At 35.3% G+C, this 20323-nt stretch overlaps 2 protein-coding genes and 1 pseudogene across 2 annotated transcripts; all 3 read right to left on the bottom strand.

Moving 5' to 3' along the window:
• Positions 1-2657: 2657 nt before the first annotated feature.
• Positions 2658-7594, bottom strand: LOC125146563 (olfactory receptor 8K3-like; annotated as a pseudogene).
• Positions 7595-9093: 1499 nt separating this feature from the next.
• On the bottom strand, positions 9094-10258 carry LOC125146562 (olfactory receptor 8K3-like). Its single transcript, XM_047823270.1, has 2 exons — positions 10237-10258; positions 9094-10028 (listed from the first exon to the last, which is right to left on the bottom strand). The coding sequence occupies exons 1-2, from the start codon at positions 10256-10258 to the stop codon at positions 9094-9096; spliced, it is 957 nt and encodes a 318-aa protein (XP_047679226.1).
• A 54-nt stretch (positions 10259-10312) lies between these two features.
• On the bottom strand, positions 10313-11260 carry LOC125176752 (olfactory receptor 8J2-like). The gene has a single exon (XM_047878560.1). The coding sequence runs from the start codon at positions 11258-11260 to the stop codon at positions 10313-10315; it is 948 nt and encodes a 315-aa protein (XP_047734516.1).
• Between the last annotated feature and the right edge of the window lie 9063 nt (positions 11261-20323).

Genomic DNA, 20323 nt, shown 5'->3' with positions numbered 1-20323 from the left:
TCACTCTAAGAAGACTAAATATGAATTGTTCTTTTGAAATTCAGAAAGCACCCATCATATACCTGATCCTGTGGCCAGTGTTTTATTAAAATTATTCGATGGAAATTGCATTTTTCAGAAAACCTTGTGATCTCTTATCAAGCATTTAAAATGTTATAAGTAAATATTGATAACATTTTTAGTTTCCTGTTTGTATGGGGCTTTCTAGTCTGTATGCTTTATAAATGAAAATAGTACATCTAAATGCCTTTGTATTAATAGCTTCTAAAATACTGCCCAGGAAAGAGTAGGTGTTCAAAAGATTTTTATTGACTACTGACTCATAAATGATAAAAAGTGAATGAGTGAATATAATAACCATCTTAGAATTCTGAAATAAAATAGGAAGGATTTTTAAGTGATTATACTCTATCTTTAGTATGATTTTCACTTTGGTGAAGAAACAGTGACAACTTGCATATCATTCTCTAAAATATTCACTACTTCTGTCAGGATACACTGTTTCTTCTTCATCTTGGCCCATTCTAGGCTCCATAACCACTGAAGTAACAGACAACTTGCAGACCATAAAGAGGAAATAAAGATTTTTACAAATCTCAAGTTACTCATGACAATGAATTTAAACCCTTGAGGTTCTTTCCAGAGTCCAAGTACCCACAAGAGGGTTGTGTTGTTGCTTCCTCTCCGATGACATTTGCTGATTGTCTGTCATGTGACCACAGAGAGTCGGTACCCCACTCAGTTAACCGTACTTTCACTCCCTCATCAGCTCTGCCAACCTCCCCATCTAATTAGCATTCCCACAACGTTGTAAAATTTAAAAAAAAATAGTTACTTTTGCATTTTTCATTGTTATTGATGCTTTATTTTATACTTTGATCTCTTATTTAAAAGGTTTGTTGCATAGGAGGTGTTGTCCCTTTCCTAAGTTGTGAGTACCATATATAAACTTACTTTGGTCAAGCAAATAAAGTTCTAGGATAGGACAGGACCATTGTGAATCACAAAATTTCACCTTTCAACATATTTATAAGAAACATTGCACACATCTACATATACATACACATACCTATATGTTCAGGAAATTATAGTACAAGCACCATACTTCTATCCCTCACCTTAAAGAATAGTTTTCTCATACACGATTCATTATTTATTTTATTAAGTTTATTTATTTCGAGAGATAGAGCATAAGCAGGAGAGGGGCAGAGAAAGAGGGAGAGAGAGAATCCCAGGCAGACTCCTACAGTCAGTGCAGAGCCTGGCACTGGGCTTAATCCCACAAACCAGGAAATCGTGACCTGAGCCAAAATCAAAAGTCAGAGACGCTTAACTCTGAGCCACGCATGCGTTTCTATGATTCATTATTTTAAGGTAATGCTTTAATTACATATAAACTGAATATGCACTAATCCATTATCCCCATTCACATTCCCTCCGCCCCATCTACAGACAAAGTTAGTAACTATACACAACCTTTTTGTCTTTTTCCCAAATCTTTTTATTTATATTTTATTGTGATCAGAAAACTTAAAACTTCATAGGAGCTCTACACCCTTGACCAATATTTAAGTGCACAACACAGTCATGGTGATCATAGGCGCAATGTTTTATAACAAATCTCTAGAACTTAATCATCTTGCAAAGCTGAAACTTGATACCTGTTGCTTATCAACTATTTCTCCCTTCCTCCAGTCCCTGACGGCCACCATTCCACTCTCTGATTCTATGTATTTAATTATTTCTATACTTCACATAGATGGCCTCATGCAGTACTGTGACTAGCTTATTTCACTTAGTATAATGTCTTCAAGATTCATCCATATTGTCTTTTGCAAAATAAAGAATGTATTTTCTGTTATAGTTTTGCATACATAAATTATACATAGTATCGCCAGTTATGTGGTTTTACAATTTACAGAAGTGAATTCAAGATGTTTCCCTCATTGTGATTGGTACATACATGTGTAATTTAATTTGCATGTATTATTGGTAATAACTTTTGTCTATTACATGAAATAAAATAATACCTTTTCAACTTCTTTATGACATCTTTTATACCATTTTAAATTTGGTGCAGTCACATTAGTTGTGTTTGCAAATTACCTAACTTGAACAAAATTAATTAATTCTGGGGAGTAATTTTAAACGCTCTGAAAATATTAGCAATGTAACTATGTGTTTTCCTAAATTAAAACATATTTGCTGTTCATAATAAATATTAAATAGGAATACAATTGACTTTACATAGTCACAGTCATTTTATTTACTTTTATCACAAAAATGCCTTTTCTTATAAAATTGAATCTTCTTGGATACCCCTTCATTTTTCTATTAATCTTGGCCCTGATCATATCACATTATCTGCTTTGCCACAGGTAAATTTTATCTGCACTTTGTCATTCATACGTAGCTTGTTATTGGTTAACTATATACTTATGTACTTATTAACAAAACACTAGAATTTCGAAGGTATTTAATTTATATTGTATACTGAATGTCTTTTTCTGCAAGTGCACTTGGAAGTATGACTTATACATAGAGGTCAATCTCTAAATATACGTTGACTCATTTATCCTTGCTTTTCCCTCTGAAGGAACACATAACAATGTTTAATGTTTATAATGTTATTCATAGGAACCACACAGTGCAATAAATTAAGGGAAGGTATGCATAGTTTTTTTCCACATCCTTTGTCCTGCATAGTTTACATTTTTGTTCCTCAAGCTATAGATCAAGGGATTCAGCATGGGGATAATGAAGGTGTAAAATATATGCACCACTTTATCAGTGTCAAAGGAATGATTGGGCTTAGGTTCCACATACATAAATATTAAAGTCCCATAAGACTCCGTGCCCACTGTCAGGTGGGACCCACCGGTGCAAAAAGGCTTGTGCCTGCCCTCAGCTGAGTCTGTCCTGACCGTGTGTAGCAGACTCAACAGGTAAGATGCGAGAACTATCAAAAGGACTAAAATCAAATTAAAAACGGAGAAAATCAAGGTGCCGGGGTGGCTCAGTCGCTTAGGCATCAACTCTTGATTTCACGGTCCAAGGTATCTCGCCGTCATGATCTCACAGTTCATGGGATCAAGCCCTGCAACAGGTTGTTCACACAGAGCCTGCTTGGGATTCTCTCTCTCCCTCTTTCCCTCTCTCCGCCCCTCCCTTGCTTGCTCTTTCTCTGAAAATAATTAAGTAGACATTTAAAAAAATAAATAAGAACTGACAAAATCAAAATCATCAACTCAATCATGCCTATTTGAGCAGAGGAAAGATAACAAGAAAGGACTGTCACAGTAGAAATGATTGATGATACTATAGTCGCAAAAGGATAAACTAAAAATGTTTATAGTAAATAGAAGAGAAACAAATGTGCTGTAGAGATAGGGGATGGCCACCAGGACCTGACACACCCTTTGTGACATGAGGACTGGATAGGGCAGAGGGTTACAGATGGCCACATGGCCATGTAGCTACCATAGGGTGTAGCCAATAGAATGAAAAGTTCACTAACAATGAGGATAATGTAGAAAGCTACCGGTGTGGTGCACAAATAATCAGAGATTGTGTTTGCTTCCATGATAAAACTTATTAACACTTTTGGTCCTAAAATTGTTGAATACCTCAGATCAATGAGAGCCAAGTGTTTGAGGAAGAAGTACATGAGTGTTTACAGCCTAGAGTCCATCTTTGTGAGGATGATCATACCCGATTGCCCATCACTGAGACTGGGTAGATGAGGAAGAGCCCAAACAATGGAGGCTGCGGCTCAGGATGGTTTGTGATTCCCATGAGAATGAATTTGTTCAGCACTGTTTGTGTTTTTTTAAATGTTTTTATTACTTATTAATTTTGAGAGACAGAGAGAAACAAAATTTGAATGGGGGAGATGCAGAGAGAGACGGAGACACAGAATCCTAAGCAGGCTCCAGGCTCTGAGCTGTCAGCACAGAGCCCGACCTGGGGCTCGAACTCGCAGACGGGGAGATCATGACCTGAGCCAAAATCGAGAGTCAGACAATTAACCGACTGAGCCACCCAGGCACCCCAATGTTTTTTTAATCTAGGTTTATCGGAAAACCTATTCCGAATAGATAATCTGCATAATAAACAGCTTCCTTGTTATATCATCCGTGTGTTAGTGTTGTAGCATAGAAAAACTAATATAAATAAGATAAATCCAAATTTCAAATTCAGGATATCTTAAAATAAACCCCCAACCCACAACAAAACATATATAATAATTTATATTGTTATAAAGACACACACAGAGAGAGAGAGAGAGAGAGAGAGGAAGAAAGTAAGGAAGAATGAAAGATTGGGCCAGAGATAGAGATAGATCAGTGTTTCAGCAGTATTACACTGGGATATTTGTCTTCCAAAGAACAGTTGACACTGTTTTGAAGTGTTTTGGTTGTCATAACTTGAGGAGGAATGCTACTGGCATATTATGGGCAGCGTCCAGTGATGCTGCTAATAATCCTACTATATTAGGGCTGTCTCCTACCTGACAAAGAATTAAACAACTCAAAATGCCAATGGGGCCAAGGCTGAAAAACTGCATAGACAGATAGATAGATGGATAGATGATAGGTAGATAGATGATTAAGTGGATAGATAGATAAAGGCATCAAACATTTTAAAAAATGGTAAAAACCATAGATGTATAGGTGGTTATCAAATTTTTCTGTTTGTTGTTTATACAATGATGATTACATAATTACATTTACCAAATTACATTCACATGATATAATATATTAGTTATGTACAAAAAATTTAAAACCTAAGTGCCAATCATCCATGGAAACATCTAAAACCACTGTTGTAAAGCATAGTTCTGTTAGACCCTTATGCCTACACGTGGTACAGGATGAAACAATTAATACACTTGACTGACATATGACAGAAGTATGTAAGTAGGAAACTTTAACAAATCATAGTAGAGATTATTTGACTTTATTTAGAGAATTATCCCAAGAAATATACATAAGTAGATGGGGTCTCTGCTATACTTAAAATGGTGGTCTATGCAAAGGAATACTTTGAGCAAATGATATAAATTATCTTATTCCCTGTTTCCATATCAGCAAAATCATTTTTTTGCAAGACTGCTGGGAAAGACAAATGAAATGAGAATTGGTTCAATGTGTTTATGGTACCCGGAAATAGCTTTCAAATATCATATACATAGTGGGGTTTTTCGTGTGTTTTTTTTCAGAGGCGATAGTATGTTGTCTGAAACAGATTATCTCTAAATATGCACATATAAATACTTTTTGTGCAGCTTCTTTTCAGGGTTATGATGATGAATAGTTTGTTATCAAGTCAAGTAGTATGTTATCCAGCTAATTGTCCCCAGTCCCCTCACCCTGTCACATCCCAACTCCATGACTAAGATTGGACCATCACTGTGCTGTTCTTTTGGATAAGTTGTTTCTACTTTACATACAATATGTAATAAAAATTTACCTAAAACCAAAACATTTCCTCCCCCCCCCCACGTGCATTTTCATTACAACTGACATACACCAAGTTGTTTGTAACACATCAGACATATATTGATTGTAGGAATCTAGGAAAAATATGAGGAGATTGAGAAAACTGGGAGAAAGTGAGGTTACTGGAATTTGTTTTATATAATAAAATTGTATAAAAATTCCCTTTGGATAAAGGGATAATTTTTTTTAAAGAAAAAAATGTGTCTTATGCTTACTATATTATTCAACAGACTACTGTCAAGGTAAATGATGCAGACAAGCTTATAGATAGATAGATGTATATATAGATACAGGTTTATAGATTCTGGAATGATATTTTAAGTTTTTCTTCACATTAAGGCCACAAAGAACTACATACTATGAGAATAGCCTATAACATGCACAAGCATAAGTATAATGAAATAAAAATATATATAAATACCCCTAATAAACTACTAATTAAAAACATCAGAATAAACTGAGGATGGCAGGCTAAAGTAAAAGAATACATGGTTTAAAAAAATTATCATTGCAGAATTCTATAGAAGAAGGAAGAAATCAGGAAGGGAAAGAAGGAGGAGGAAAATAAGGTATGTTGGAATTATATTGAAACTATAGATCAATCTAAAGATATTGGACGTTGTTACAATAGTAAATCTTCTATTCCATGGACATATTTGGGTTAAACTTTCATTTATTATTCCATGTTAAATTTTTATACATATTATTAATGATGACTCATATATTTGTATTGGATTTTAATAAATTAGGGATTTATTTTGTTTTATAAACGTTATCGCTCCTTCAATTTTATTTTCTAATTGTTATGGGTGGGATGTAGAAATAAAGTTGATTTTTCTAAATTTGTTTTGTATCCAGCAAATTTACTAAATTCACTGATTATTTTTAATAAATTATTTATAGATTTTTTCTATGTAGTTAATCATAACATTTACCCCCAAAAAAGTTTTTAATGACAGTATGTGGTTTCCTATCTTTATACTTTTTATTTTCTATTATGGTGAACCAGCTACCAATGTCCAATACATATTGAATGTACATGATGAGTCCGGGTCTCTTAGTCTTAGGGTCAATTTCAGAAGGTAAGTGTTCAATGTTTCCATTTTACAAGTTTTCTGTATGTTTTAAATGCAATAATATGTGTCCATGATTATAATACTATAGAAGTATTTTCGCTAACTTCAATACCTCTGTGTTCAATCTATTTATTCCCCCATATGTAAGATTTTTATAGATATCATTTATAACACTGATTTCTTCTATTCTACTCAGCTTGTCAGTTTATTACAAGTTGCTGTTGAATTTTATCAGAAACCTATTTGTTTTCTTTTAACTAATAAGAATGTTGATTTATGGATTTAAGTAATGGGCTTTCACGTGTGAAATCAGCCTTGCATTCTTGCCTACATGCAGTACTCCTCAACTGCATCAAACATTCTAAACCAAAATGGGTCACTTCTATAAAGTGCCAAATGAGTACAGTTCAATCTCATTTATATTTGCATATGCCAGTGTGATTTTGGGAGAGCCTAGTGTCTTTCACCTGATATTATGTCCATTCATTGTTCACCTCCCTGGCTTTCTTTGCTTATTCCAACTCATGGAGATATTTTCCTTTTGTTCAAGAAACGTTGTGGTTTTGGGGCACCTGGGTGGCTCAGTCTGTTAAACAGCTGACTCCTTATTTCAGCTCAGGTCATAATCTCATGGTTCTGCTGGTGAGAAGAAGCCCTGTGTCCACCTCTGCACTAACAGCAGGGAGCCTGCTTGGGATCCTCTCTCTCTGCCCCTCTCCAACTCGTGCACGTGGGTTCACTGTCTATCTCTTTCTTTCAAAACAAATAAATAAACATTAAAAAACAGTCTAGTTTTTTTAAAGGAATTTATACCCATCATTAAATTCTTCTTCTTGGGTATTACCCTGGTTATTAAAGCTTTTGCATTTCCATATACATTTTGATATTAACTTAAATATTTAAATACTGACTGTGATTGGATTGTTACTGTGTTACATCTATAGGATAATTTAGGGAGAACTGATCTCATCACAGCATTTACTTCTTCCAACCAAACGACATGACATACTCCGACATCTATGTTTCCTTTAATAACTCAGTAATGTCTTTGTAGTTTCTGACAACAAATCATGCAAATTGCTTATAGATTTTTCCTTGGATACAGATTTTCTTTTCAGGTGTAATTAATAGTATAAAATTTCATTTTTACAAGTCTTTTGCTAGTTTCTAGCAAAAAAATTGATCTCTTATATGGAGACCTTATATATACCAACCTTGCAAAATTTAGTTGTTATTTTTAATGTTTCACCTTGAAGTTCTTTTGAATTCGTATTGTACACAATTACGCAACTTAAAAAAAAACAGTGCTTTTATTTATACTTTGTTAAGCATGCACATGTTCACAAATCATAATTTAACAGAAATCTTCCCATCCCTTCAAGCAATAGTACAGGTTGCAGAATGTTAATTATAGTATACATTGGATAACACATCATTTATTGTTAGCATATCTTACTGTGAATTTTAAATAAAACACAGGCATACTTCTTTTATTCTGCTTCACTTGATTATACTTAGCATTATATATTTGTTATGTGTGTGTGTGTATGGGTCTGTGTATGTTTTAAACAAATTGGAAGCTCAATTCTTCAGTGGAAGAAGTAATTTCAGATGTGGGAGAAACAGCAAGAGAACTAGAATCAGAAGTGGAGCCTAAAGATGTGAATGAATGGCTTAAATATCATGATAAAACTTTAATGGATGAAGAATTGCTTCTTATGCACGAACCAAGAAAGTGATTTCTTCACATGGAATCTACTCCTGGTGAAGATGTTGTGAGGTTGTTGAACTGGCAACAGTGGATTTAGAATATTACATATACATGGGTGATAGAGCAGCAACAGGGTTCGAGAAGATTGACTCCATTTTGAAAAGAAGTTCCACTGTGGGTAAGTTCTATCAAACAGCATCACATGCTATAGAGAAATTATTCATGAAAGGAAGAGTTAATAAATGCAACAAACTTCATCGTTGATTTATTTTAAGAAATTACCACAGTTGGGCACCTAGGTAGCTTAGTTGGTTGGGCGTCCAACCTCAGCTCAGGTCATGATCTTTCTGTCCAGAGTTCGAGCCCTGCGTCAGGCTCTGTGCTGACAGCTCAGAGCCTGGAGCCTGTTTTGGATTCTGTGTCTCCCTCTTTCCCTCTCAATTTGCCTCTCCATGCTTGTGCTCTGTCTCTCTCTCTTTCAAAAATAAATAAACATTTAACATTTTTTTAATAAAAAAAACAGAAAATACCACTGTCACCCTAACCTTCGGAAACCACCACCCTGACCACTAAGCAGCCATCAAGATGGAAGCAAGACCCTCTGTGAGCTAAATATTATGACTCTGAATGCTCAGATGACAGCATTTTTAAGCAATGCAGTGTTGTTTTAATTAAAATATACACATTGTATGATTACCTCTAATGCTAAAGAACACTTAACAGACTATAATACAGGGTCAACATAACTTTTATACGTATTGGACAACCAAAAATTCATTTAATTTGGTTTATTGTGAAATTTGCTTCATTGTGGTGGACTAGAACCAAACCCACAATATCTCTGAGGTATGCTTATGTTTGCACACTTTCTCCAAGTTCTTCGTAGGGCATTTTTCACCTCTTTGTTCCTCAAGCTGTAGATCATTGGATTCAGCATGGGTATAACCAACGTGTAAAATAAGGCGGCCATATTATCAGTATCAAAGGAATGAGTAGATTTCGGCTGCACATACATAAAGAATAGAGTGCCATAGAATAAGGCAATCACTGCCAGATGGGATCCACAGGTGGAGAAAGCCTTGTGCCTGCCTTCTGCAGAGTTCATCCTGAAGATGGCAACAGAGATTAGAATGTAGGACACCAGGACTGTGAGAAGAGATGACACCAAATTAAAAGCAGAAAAGATCAGAATTATCAATCTAATTTCATTGGTGCCTGAACAGAGTAAAGCTATCAATGGTAGACTGTCCCAGTGGAAATGCCTGATGACATTACAGTCACCAAATGATGAAAGGAACATTTTCATGATGGTCAGCAAAGACAAAGAGACACTATAGAGGTAAGGTATTGCCTCCGGCACCTGACATAATCTTTGTGACATAACAGCTGTGTAGAGCAGAGGGTTACAAATGGCCACATAGCAGTCACAGGCCATTGTCTGCAGAGTGAAAATTTCACTAATGATAAAAATATTGAAAAAAGTGAGTTGGGTGGCACACCCATTAAAGGAGATTGTATGTTGATCTACAGCAAAATTTACCAGCCTTTTGGGTCCCACAGCTGTTGAATAACCAAGATCAGTGAAATCCAGGTGTCTGAGGAAGAAGTACATGGGTGTTTGTAGCCTAGAGTCTATCTTGGTGGGGATGATCAAACCCAGGTTATTCACTACTGCGATCACATAAGCAGTGAGGAGTAGTCCAAATAATGGAGTCTGTAGCTCATAGAGTTTTGAGTTCTCTTGAAAAGAAATTATAAAAACCCAGTAGCCAACTTATGTTGCACTATAAAATGTGTTTATATTGAAATCACTGTTTACAACTTAAATATGTGTACTTTTTTTTGGTAACTAATACATATTTGTATTAGGAAAAGTTGGTTATTTGAGGTTGGAATAGAAATTGGTTACGATTTTCCCATAGAAATTTATGGAGTTTTAAACTATTACTTCCTTGGCACTTAGCAGACATTAGCTTTTCAGGAGAAAATGAAAACCCTCAAATAGAGACAATTGTAATTCTTATTTACATGAATTTGAAAGACTGGTATGGTTTATTTAGGAAACTCTTCAATGCATCCTTCACATCCTTGTTCCTTAGGCTGTAAATGAGGGGATTCAGCATGGGTATCACCAGGGTGTAGAAGACAGAGGCCATTTTATCAGTATCCAATGAGTGGTTGCTCCTTGGTTGCAAATACATGAAGAGAAGGGTCCCGTAGAACACAGTGACAGCCATCATGTGGGAGGCACAGGTGGAAAAGGCTTTTTGTCGACCCTCTGAGGAACGTATCCTCAAAATGGCAAAGATGATGTTGAAGTAGGATATTAGAACAATAATCATAGAGAAAAGCAAATTGATCCCTGCAGAGGTAAACACTACTGTTTCTGGAATATGGGTATTGGAACAGGACAATGCCAACAAGGGGACATTATCACAGTAAAAATGGTTGATTACATTAGAAGAGCAGTATGACACAGAGAACACACAGGAGGTGACAGTCAGTGCTGTGGTCAGACTGTAGAGGTATGTGAGGGATACCAGCAGCAGACAGATCTGTGGAGATACCATCACCATGTAGAGCAGGGGGTAGCAAATAGCCACATAGCGGTCATAGGCCATTACAGCTAGCATGAAAGTCTCAGCCACAATAAAGACTAAGAACCCACCCAGTTGGGCTGCACATCCATAGTAGGATATGGTCTTCATTGAAACCAAGAAGTTAACCAGCATTTTCGGGGCAATGACAGTAGAATCACCAAGATTGATGACAGCCAAGTGCTTGAGGAAGAAGTACATGGGGGTTTGAAGCTGAGAGTCAACACTGGTGAGGGTGATGATGCCCAGGTTCCCTGCCACGGTCAACCCATAGATCACCAGGAAAACAAAGAAGAGTGGAATCTGGAGCTCTGGGCGGTCTGAGACTCCCATGAGAATGAACTCGGTCACCGGAGTGAGATTCCCTGAGGCCATGTATTCGGTGGCTTTCATCTTTTAATGGATAAAATGGAAGTGGATTAATAGATGGTAAAATTTATTGTAAACTATTTCATTTAAATTAGATCATTTTTGTTAGTAATCAAAAGTGTTAAATTTTAATTGTATTTCTCACAATGTTTGAACAAAATTCAAAAATACAAACTCTCCAGTAACCAATTTCAGATTGTTAAAACTGTTGTACCAGGCTATTCATTTTTTCCCATTCCATGTTAGATATAATTTAATTTAGCTAAGTATACATTAATCTACTATATCATGTGTATGAATATTTATATGCATATTTAAACATTAATTATCATATTGCATGCATATAAATATTTAAACATGCACACACATGCCTTTTTGTATGTTTTCAATGATAAAAGATAGGTACACAGAAGAAGTTAGGCATCTGGGTGGCTCAGTCGGTTAAGTGTCCAATTCCTGATTTCGACTCAAGTCATGACCTTACCGTGTGTGAGATCGAGTCCCGCATGGAGCTTTGCGCTGATAGCCCAGAGCCTGCTTGGGATTCTCTCTCTCTCTCTACCTCCCTCCCTTTCTCTCTGTCTCAAAGTACATAAATACACAAACAAAAAAAGTTGATGAGCCGGGACCACTTTCAGTGACTTTCAGTTATTTTTTCCTTAGCTGCCACTGGCTTTCTTTTCAGCCCATTCCTGATCATCATTCTTGGGAATGTCAATATTTCTGTGGGAAAAATTTTGAGTCTGCTGGGATTTTCCTTATCAGTTTCTATCACACCACGCTGAACCTCACCAACGCACTGCACCTCAGTAGCGTTCCTTCTTGGTGTCATTCAGAAACTGATTTTTGAACTTAATCACATTTTCTTTCTTCTGCCAAATGAACTAGTCCTTTCTATCACTCTAACTACTATCTGCTCAGACGCTTCTCTAATATATTGTGTTCTGACTGCCATTTCTTTTTTTCTAGCTTATACCACTTTCCTCTGAATTTTTTAAAACCTGTTTTGACGTCTTAAAATATTACTTATAGATTTTATTTGCTCAACGTTTATCACTTTGTTTTACCTGTACAGAGAAATGTGTGGAGAGGTGTGTTAACATTATTCAATATGTCGTATGCTCTGAGCCCAGGGCTATGCTACCCATTTCAAAATAACGATCTCATTATTCTGCAGGAGTGTCCTACCAGATGGATGTAATTAATTCTATGTCTGATGAGATACTTGAAGCTCAATGAGATTAAGTCATGCAAAGAGTCTGTGTAGAATGTTGATTAATGCTGTGGTTTTAGAGTTTTGCTTTATGTGTTTTGTTTGCTTTTTTGGTTACTTCATTGGTTGGATATTACCCCACCAATTACTAGCTGTGTGATTTTTATCAAGTGTTTATATGCTTGTGTTGTGTGAAACTATGGGATAATACACAAACATGAGATAGTACAGAGCCTGATAACAAAGAATGCAAAGAATTGGTACCACATTTATTGTTACTAGTATGTTTTGAACAATTTTCTTTTCTTTTCTTTTCTTTTCTTTTCTTTTCTTTTCTTTTCTTTTCTTTTCTTTCCTTTTCCTTTTCCTTTCCTTTCCTTCCCTTCCCTTCCCTTCCCTTCCCTTCCTTCCTTTCTTTCTTTTTTTCTTTCTTCTTTCTTTTTTTTCTCTTTTTTAGAGAGCGTGATCAGGACAGGGACACTGAGAGGGAGAGAGAGAATCCCAAGAAGGCTGTATGCCATCAGTACACTGCCTGATGCAGAATTCAAAATCATGAACCTTGAGATCATGACCTGAGTCGAAATCAAGAGTTAGATGTCCAACCAACTGAGCCACCCAGGAATCCCTGTTTTGAACAAGTTTCTGATGTGGATGCGTGTTTGAATCCCAGTAACTCATTCACCCTCACTGAGGAGTTCATAGTTGAAATAGGATTAGGAATAGCAAACGAATTATAATCTTGCATATCCAAACAACTGGGACATGTGCTATCTAGCTAATTATTTAACAAACAAATCAGGTTGCGTTCTCCCACAAACTGATTCTCTTTTAATACTGTGGTGTTAATTTTATCATATATCAAATATATGTCCGATGAGCTTATCCAACTCTGTTGCACTGGATATCCCATATCTCTTTTCTCCTACCATTGAATTCAAAAAGAAATTCACAGGTAAGTTTATGATTTAAAAAATCATTGTAACAGGGCTCACTTTAGAAAAAGTCATTTTCTGAATAAAGCATTTCAGTTAATGTTTCAGTCTGAGATGTAATATACTCAATAAATATATCCTTATTTCACAAAAGTAAAAAAAAAATCAACAACAGGAATTACAGATTGGGTACTATGAACCTGTGCAGTCAGCTTTTGAAAAGGATTTATTTGCATATACCTTTACCTATTAATTTTATTTTCTACTGAAATATTAACTAATGGCAAAGCTAGGGTTGCTTTTTATTTTGGTAAGTACATGCCACAATAATACATACAGTTCTTTTCAAGTATGTTTCTGAAAAGAGATATTTTATAGTTTTATCCAAACAATAAATTCTCAGGGAAAAAATAAAGCTTTCAAAATATACTTGATGTTCATCACTTTATGGTAAAATTGGGCTGAGAAACATTATTCCATATTAGTTTTTAAATAGCTACTGAAGTGATTTCGGAATATATTCCATTGTTTTCTCACTATAGAAATTTGTCTTAAAATTATTTAAACATGGACCATGTTAGGGATACACCATGTCTTCTTATGAGCTCTCAGGGCTCAGTAACAACATCGGTAACAACATCAGTAACCCCTGTTGACATTAGGGAATCTTTCCTTCACGGGGTTTGTCACCCTGGGAGATGTGAAAATCATGAAGGGGACAAACTTGTGTTTCTTGATTCTAAGCAATGTAGGAGGTCTTTCTCAGAGGGGAAAAAAAAATTATCTTTCAAAGACACTTAAGAAGTTTCCTAAGTGGTGTAGAGTTCCTTCTAGTACATTAATTCTACCAGTTGTAAGGCAGAAAGCACTCCTCTGTCACCTAAGGTGAAATACAGTCCTCATAATGACTACTGTTTATTCTGTACAAATGCTCACACGGTCCAATTTATCAACAGAGATTCTGGATACCATTGTTTGAGTCATTTCCCTGTCCCTTCCACTTGGCCATCAGTGGGCAGAGATTAGTCTTCAGGAAAAGAGAGTAGAGCAGGTATCACTTCAGTCCCAGGTCTGATTGGAATTAGTAAAGCTCCCAAGATACTTGGTCTTCACATCCAGAGTGAGCACTACGTAAATTGTTAGGCTGAACCTACCTGTGTGCAGAGATCTGCTGAGACCCACTTCTAAGGTTCCGCAGGAGGTGCTTTGAAGAGTGTTACAAGTGTCTGAAGTCCCTGAAGGCCCGCACAGTAAATAAGCTTGTTTATGGCTCCAGTCCCCATGCTTGAACACAGGAATTCCCAAGTGAAGTGACTCCTCAGGGAAAGAAAGACCAAGTACCCAAGGCTCCACACAACAATTGCACCCTCAGAGTGAAAATGTGGGGTTAGCCTAGGAACACAGGTGGGTTATCATACTGATTAACAATCACATGCAATGATTCCACCCTTGGTGTGTTTATTTGTTTTGAATTGTCCCCTGTATCGGTTGGAAGTATGGCTGTTGGCTGTGGGGTGGAGAAAATCCAACAGTTAGAAAGCACAGGATTCTGGCCCCAGTGTTGCATTTTACTGTGAATGTTCAGAATGGAACAGAGTGCAAAGCCTCCATTCTGGTGTCAGGAACAACCCTGATGTATTTGCCATAAAACCAGATGATAAACAGCATGCATTCAAAACGTGCATAATTGCAAAGACTGAATATCAATTGTTTTATTGAACTTTATAAGGCACCCCATCATATACCTGATCCTACTGCTGGTTTTAGATTAAAAATAACTGATGGAAACTTCATTTTTCATGTAATCTTGTGATCTCTCCTCATGCATGTAAGATACTGTAGTCAAATATTGATAACATTTTTATTTTACTGTTTGTGTGGGATTTTCTAGTCTGTAAGCTTTTAAGTGAAAAGGGTATATCTAAATAGTTTGCCTTTGTATTAATAGCTTCTAAAATAATACCCAGGAAAGAGTAGGTGTTGCTGACTTACTCCCTTATGGAGTGAATCATGAATAGGTGAATGAGTGAATATAAGATCCATCTTAGAATTCTGAAATAAAATATGAGGGTGTTTGGGGTTTTTTTTGTTTTTTGTTTGGTTTGTTTGTTTGTTTGTTTTAGTGGCATACTCTAATGTGATTTTCACTTTGGTGAAGAAACAGTTGCAAATTGCAGATCATTCTCTAGAATATTCGCTACTTTAGGGCAGGACGCACTGATCCTTCTTCACCTTGGCATATTCTAAGCTCTACAGTTATTGAAGTAACAGACAAATTCTGGACCATAAAGAGGAAACAACAAAGATTTTTATACATCTGAAGTTATTCATGATAATGAATTTCAACCTTTGAGGGTCTTTCCAGAGTCCAAGTACCCACAATAGGGTTATGTTGTTGCTTCCTCTCTAATGACATTTGTCAATTGTCTGTCATGTGACCACAGAGAGTCGGTACCCTGCTCAGTTAACCGTACTTTCACTCCCTCATCAGCTCTGCCAACCTCCCCATCTATTTAGCATTCCCACATTGTTGTAAAATATAAATTTTTTTTTACTTTTACATGTTGCATTGTTACTAATGCATTATATTATAGTTTGATCTGTCAGTCACACTTATTATTTATTACACAAGAGGTATTGTCCATTTCCTAAGTTGTGAGTACAATATATAAACATACTTTGGTCAAGCAGATAAAATTCTAAGACAGGACCATTCTGAATCACAAAATTTCCTTTCAAAGTATTTTTAAGAAACATAAATACACACATCTACATACATATACATACACAAACTTATATATGTGCAAGAAATTATATTATAGACACCATAGTTCCATTCTTCACCTTAAATTATAGTTTTTTTCTTATATGACTCATTATTTTATTTTATTTTAATTTATTTTATTTTATTTTATTTATTTATTTTGAGAAGAAGAACATGGGCAAGGGAGGGGCAGAGAGAGAGAGAAAAAAAGAGAGAATATCAAGCAGGCTCTGTGCTGTCAGCGTAGAGCCTAAGTAGGGGCTCAAACCTACCAAACATGAGATCATGACCTGAGCCAAAATAGAGAGTCAGATGCTTAGCTGACTGAGCCAACCAGGCGTCCTATAATTCATTATTTTAAAGTAATACTTTAATTACATATACCTTGAATATGTACTAATCCGTTGTCTCCCTTTCCATTCTCTTCACTCCGTGTGGAGGCAACAGCTATACGACCTCTTTCTCTCTTTCCAAATTTTTTAATTTACTTTTTACTGTGATCAAAAAACTTAAAACTTAATATAAGATCTACATCTTGACTAATATTTAAGTACACACCACAGTCCTGGTGATCATGGGCACAATGTTTTAAAACAAATCTCTAGAACTTATTATATTTTTAGATACATAAATTATAATATTATCACAAGTATGTGGCTTTAAAATTTATATAAGTGGATTGGTTATGTTTACTTCATCCTGTGATTGGTACATACATGTGTAATTTAATTTATATGTATTATTGATAATAAATTTTGCTTTTTATATGCAATAAAATAATAAATTCAATCTCTTTATGACATCTTTTGTTTTATAACATTTTAAATTTGGTGCAGTCACATTAGTATATATTTGCAAATTGCCTAACTTTCACAAAATTAATTAACTCTGGGGATTCTACTAATTTTAAGTGCTCTGAAAATATTAACAAGGTAACTATGTGATTTCTAAATTAAAACATATTTTTGTTTCATAATGAATATTAAATAGGAATACAATTGACTTTATATAGTCACATTAGTCAATTTTTTATTTACTTTTACCACATAAATGACTTTTCTTATAAAATTGAATCACCTTTTATTTTCATTTTTCTATTAAACCTGGCCCTGATCATATCATGTTATCTGCTTTGCCACAGGTAAATTTTATCTTAATTTTGCCATTCATTGTTACTGGTTAACTATATATTTATGTACTTATTAACAAAACACTAGAATTTTGCAGGTATTTCAATTAATTTGTATTATACACTGAATGTCTCTTTCTGCAAGTTCACTTAGAAGTATGCTGGTGCATAGAAGTCAATCTCTAAATATAAGTTGACTCATTTATCCTTGCTTTTCCTTCTGAGAGAATACATAACGATGTTTAATGTTGATAATCTAATTCATAGGAACCCCATAGTACAATAAATTAAGGAAAGGTATGCATAGTTTTTTCCACATCCTTTGTCCTGCATATTTTACATCTTTTTCCTCAAGCTATGGATCGAGGGATTCAGCAGGGGGATAACAGTGGTGTAAAATTTGGACACCACTTTATCAGTGTCAAAGGAGTGACTAGACTCAGGTTGAACATACATGAATATCAGACTCCTGTAGAACACTGGGTCCATTCTCAGTTTGGACCTGCGTTTGGAAAAAAAAAAAAGGCTTGTGCCTACCCTCATCCTGACTGTGGCTAGCATGATCAACAAGTAAGATCCAAAAACTACCAAAAGGAATAAAATCAAATTAAAAACAGAAAATCGGGGGTCCTGGGTAGCTCAGTTGGTTTAGTGTCTGAACTTTATTTCAGCTCAGGTCATCATCTTATGGTTCATTGGCTTAAACCCTGCTTCAGGCTCTGTGCTCACAGTGCAGAGGATAAGATAACCTATTTCTACCTTTTGTAAAATATGTAATAAGTATTTACCAGAAACCAAAATATTTCCTCCACCCCAGCTGCATTTTTATTATAACTGACATACACCAAGTGGTTTGTAACAGGTTAGGCATATATTGTATTTTAGGAATCTAGGAAAATATGAGGAGATTGAGAAAATTGGGAGAAAGTGGGGTCACTGGAATTGATTTTACATAACAAAATTTTATAAATATTCCCTTTAGATAAAAAGAAACCTCTACTTTAAAGAACAAATATGTATACTTTATGTATTTTATGTCTACTTTACGTACTTTATGTCTACTTTAAAGAAGACACAGAATAATGGCAAAGCGAAAGCACACAGACAACTTTATAAATACGTAGATGTATATAGAGATATAGGTTTATAGATTCTGAGATGTTATTTTAATTTTTTATGCACAGTAAGGCTACAAAGAACTCCTACATACTATGAGAATAGCATAAAACACACAAGCATAAGTATAATGAAATCAAAATAGATACAATTGTCCCTAATAAACTACTAATTAAAAAATATCAGAATAGAATGAGGATGGCAGGGTGAAGTAAAAGAATGAATGGTTTAAAAAATGGTATTGACGCAGAATTCTATAGAAGGAAGGAATGAAGCAGGAAGTGAAAGAAGGAAGAAGAAAAAAATTTATGTTGGAATTATACTGAAATTATAAATCAATCCAAAGACACTGGACTCGTTATAGCAGTAGTAAATCCATTCCATGGACATATTTGGTATTCATTTTCATTGATTAAATGCCTTGTTAAATTTTTATACATATTACTGAAATTTTAGATAATTTTTATTAGATTTATTCATAAAATGGGGGAGGTTAGTGGTTTTATAAAATATATCTCTTGATGGAGTTAGATGGCACAGCAGCATGGAAACCCTGAGCTTTTCTCATCTCTGAAATACAGCTAGATCATCACCAATCCATTTAGAAAACTTAGGAAGTTGATCTGAGGATTAACACAACAATCTGTATAACTTTAGCCACAGAATTTGGCAGTTTTTTTCTTCCTCCAGAATAACAAAATGAAGGAATTCACCACAAAGGGAAGAACAGGAAGAAATGACAGCCAGGGGCTTAATCAACACAGATATAAGTAAGATTTCTGAACTAGAATTTAAAGCCACAGTAATAAGAATACTAACTGGGACTTAAAAAAGTGTATAAGACACCAAAGAATCCCTTTCTATGGAGATAAAAGAAAAAAACCTAGTCAGGCAGAAATTAAAAATGCTATTACCAAGATGCAGTCTCAAATGGATGCCATGATGGCAAGGATGGGTCAAACAGAGCAGTCAATCAGCAATATAGAAGATAAAAATATGGAAAACAATGAAGCAGAAAAAAAAGGGAAACAAAGGCAAAAGATCACAATATCAGACTTAGAGAAGAACTCTGTGACTTACAAAGGAATAAAATCCCAATATGGGAGTCCCAGAAGATGAAGAAAGAACAAAAGAGGTAGAAGGTTTTTGTGAGCAAATCATAGTGGATAGCTTTCCTAATATGGGGAAGGACACAGACATCAAAATCCAAAAAGCCCAGAGAATTCCCATTAGATTTAACAAAAACCAACCATCACCAAGGCATATCACAAAATACACAGACCAGGAAAGGATGTTAAAAGCATCAAGGGAAAAAAAAAGTCCTTAACCAAACAGGGAAGACATATTAGGCTCCCAGCAGACCTATCCACAGAAACTTGCCAGGTGGGAAAGGCGTGGCAGGATATATTCAACATGCTGAATTGGAAAAACATGCAGCCAAGAATTCCTTATCTAGCAAGTCTGTCATTCCAAATAGAATGAGAGATAAAGAGTTTCCCAGACAAACCAAAATTAAAGGAGTTCATGACCACTAGACCAGCTCTGCAAGAAACTTTAAGGGGGATTCTTTGAGTGGAGAAAAAACAAAACAAAAAAGACCAAAAGCAACCAAGACTGGAAAGAACCAGAGAACTTCACCAAAAAACCCAACTTTACAGACAACACAATAGCACTAAATTTATATCTTTCAGTACTCACTCTAAATGTAAATGGACTAAATGTTCCAATCAAAAGACATAGGATAACAGAATGGGTAAGAAAACAAGACCCATCTATCTACTGATCACAAGAGACTCATTTTAGACTTAAACACACCTCCGGATTGAAAGTAGGGGGATGGAGAACCATCTATCATACTAATGGTCACCAAAAGAAAGCTGGCCTAACCTTACTTATGTTAGACAAATTAGATTTA

Source organism: Prionailurus viverrinus, chromosome D1 (genome assembly GCF_022837055.1).
Source record: "Prionailurus viverrinus isolate Anna chromosome D1, UM_Priviv_1.0, whole genome shotgun sequence".
Lineage (NCBI taxonomy): Eukaryota > Metazoa > Chordata > Mammalia > Carnivora > Felidae > Prionailurus > Prionailurus viverrinus.
The sequence above is the reverse complement of the archived record's forward strand: the minus strand, read 5'-3'. Positions and strand labels throughout refer to the sequence as shown.

Coding starts and splice junctions, on each gene's coding strand:
- LOC125146562 (XM_047823270.1), bottom strand. CDS start 10,258: ATGTCTGCTAAGTGCCAAGGAA. Junction 10,029..10,236: donor GTCTGCTAAGTGCCAAGGAA/GTAATAGTTTAA, acceptor TTTCTTTTCAAG/AGAACTCAAAACTCTATGAG.
- LOC125176752 (XM_047878560.1), bottom strand. CDS start 11,260: ATGGCCTCAGGGAATCTCACTCCGGTGACCGAGTTCATTCTCATGGGA.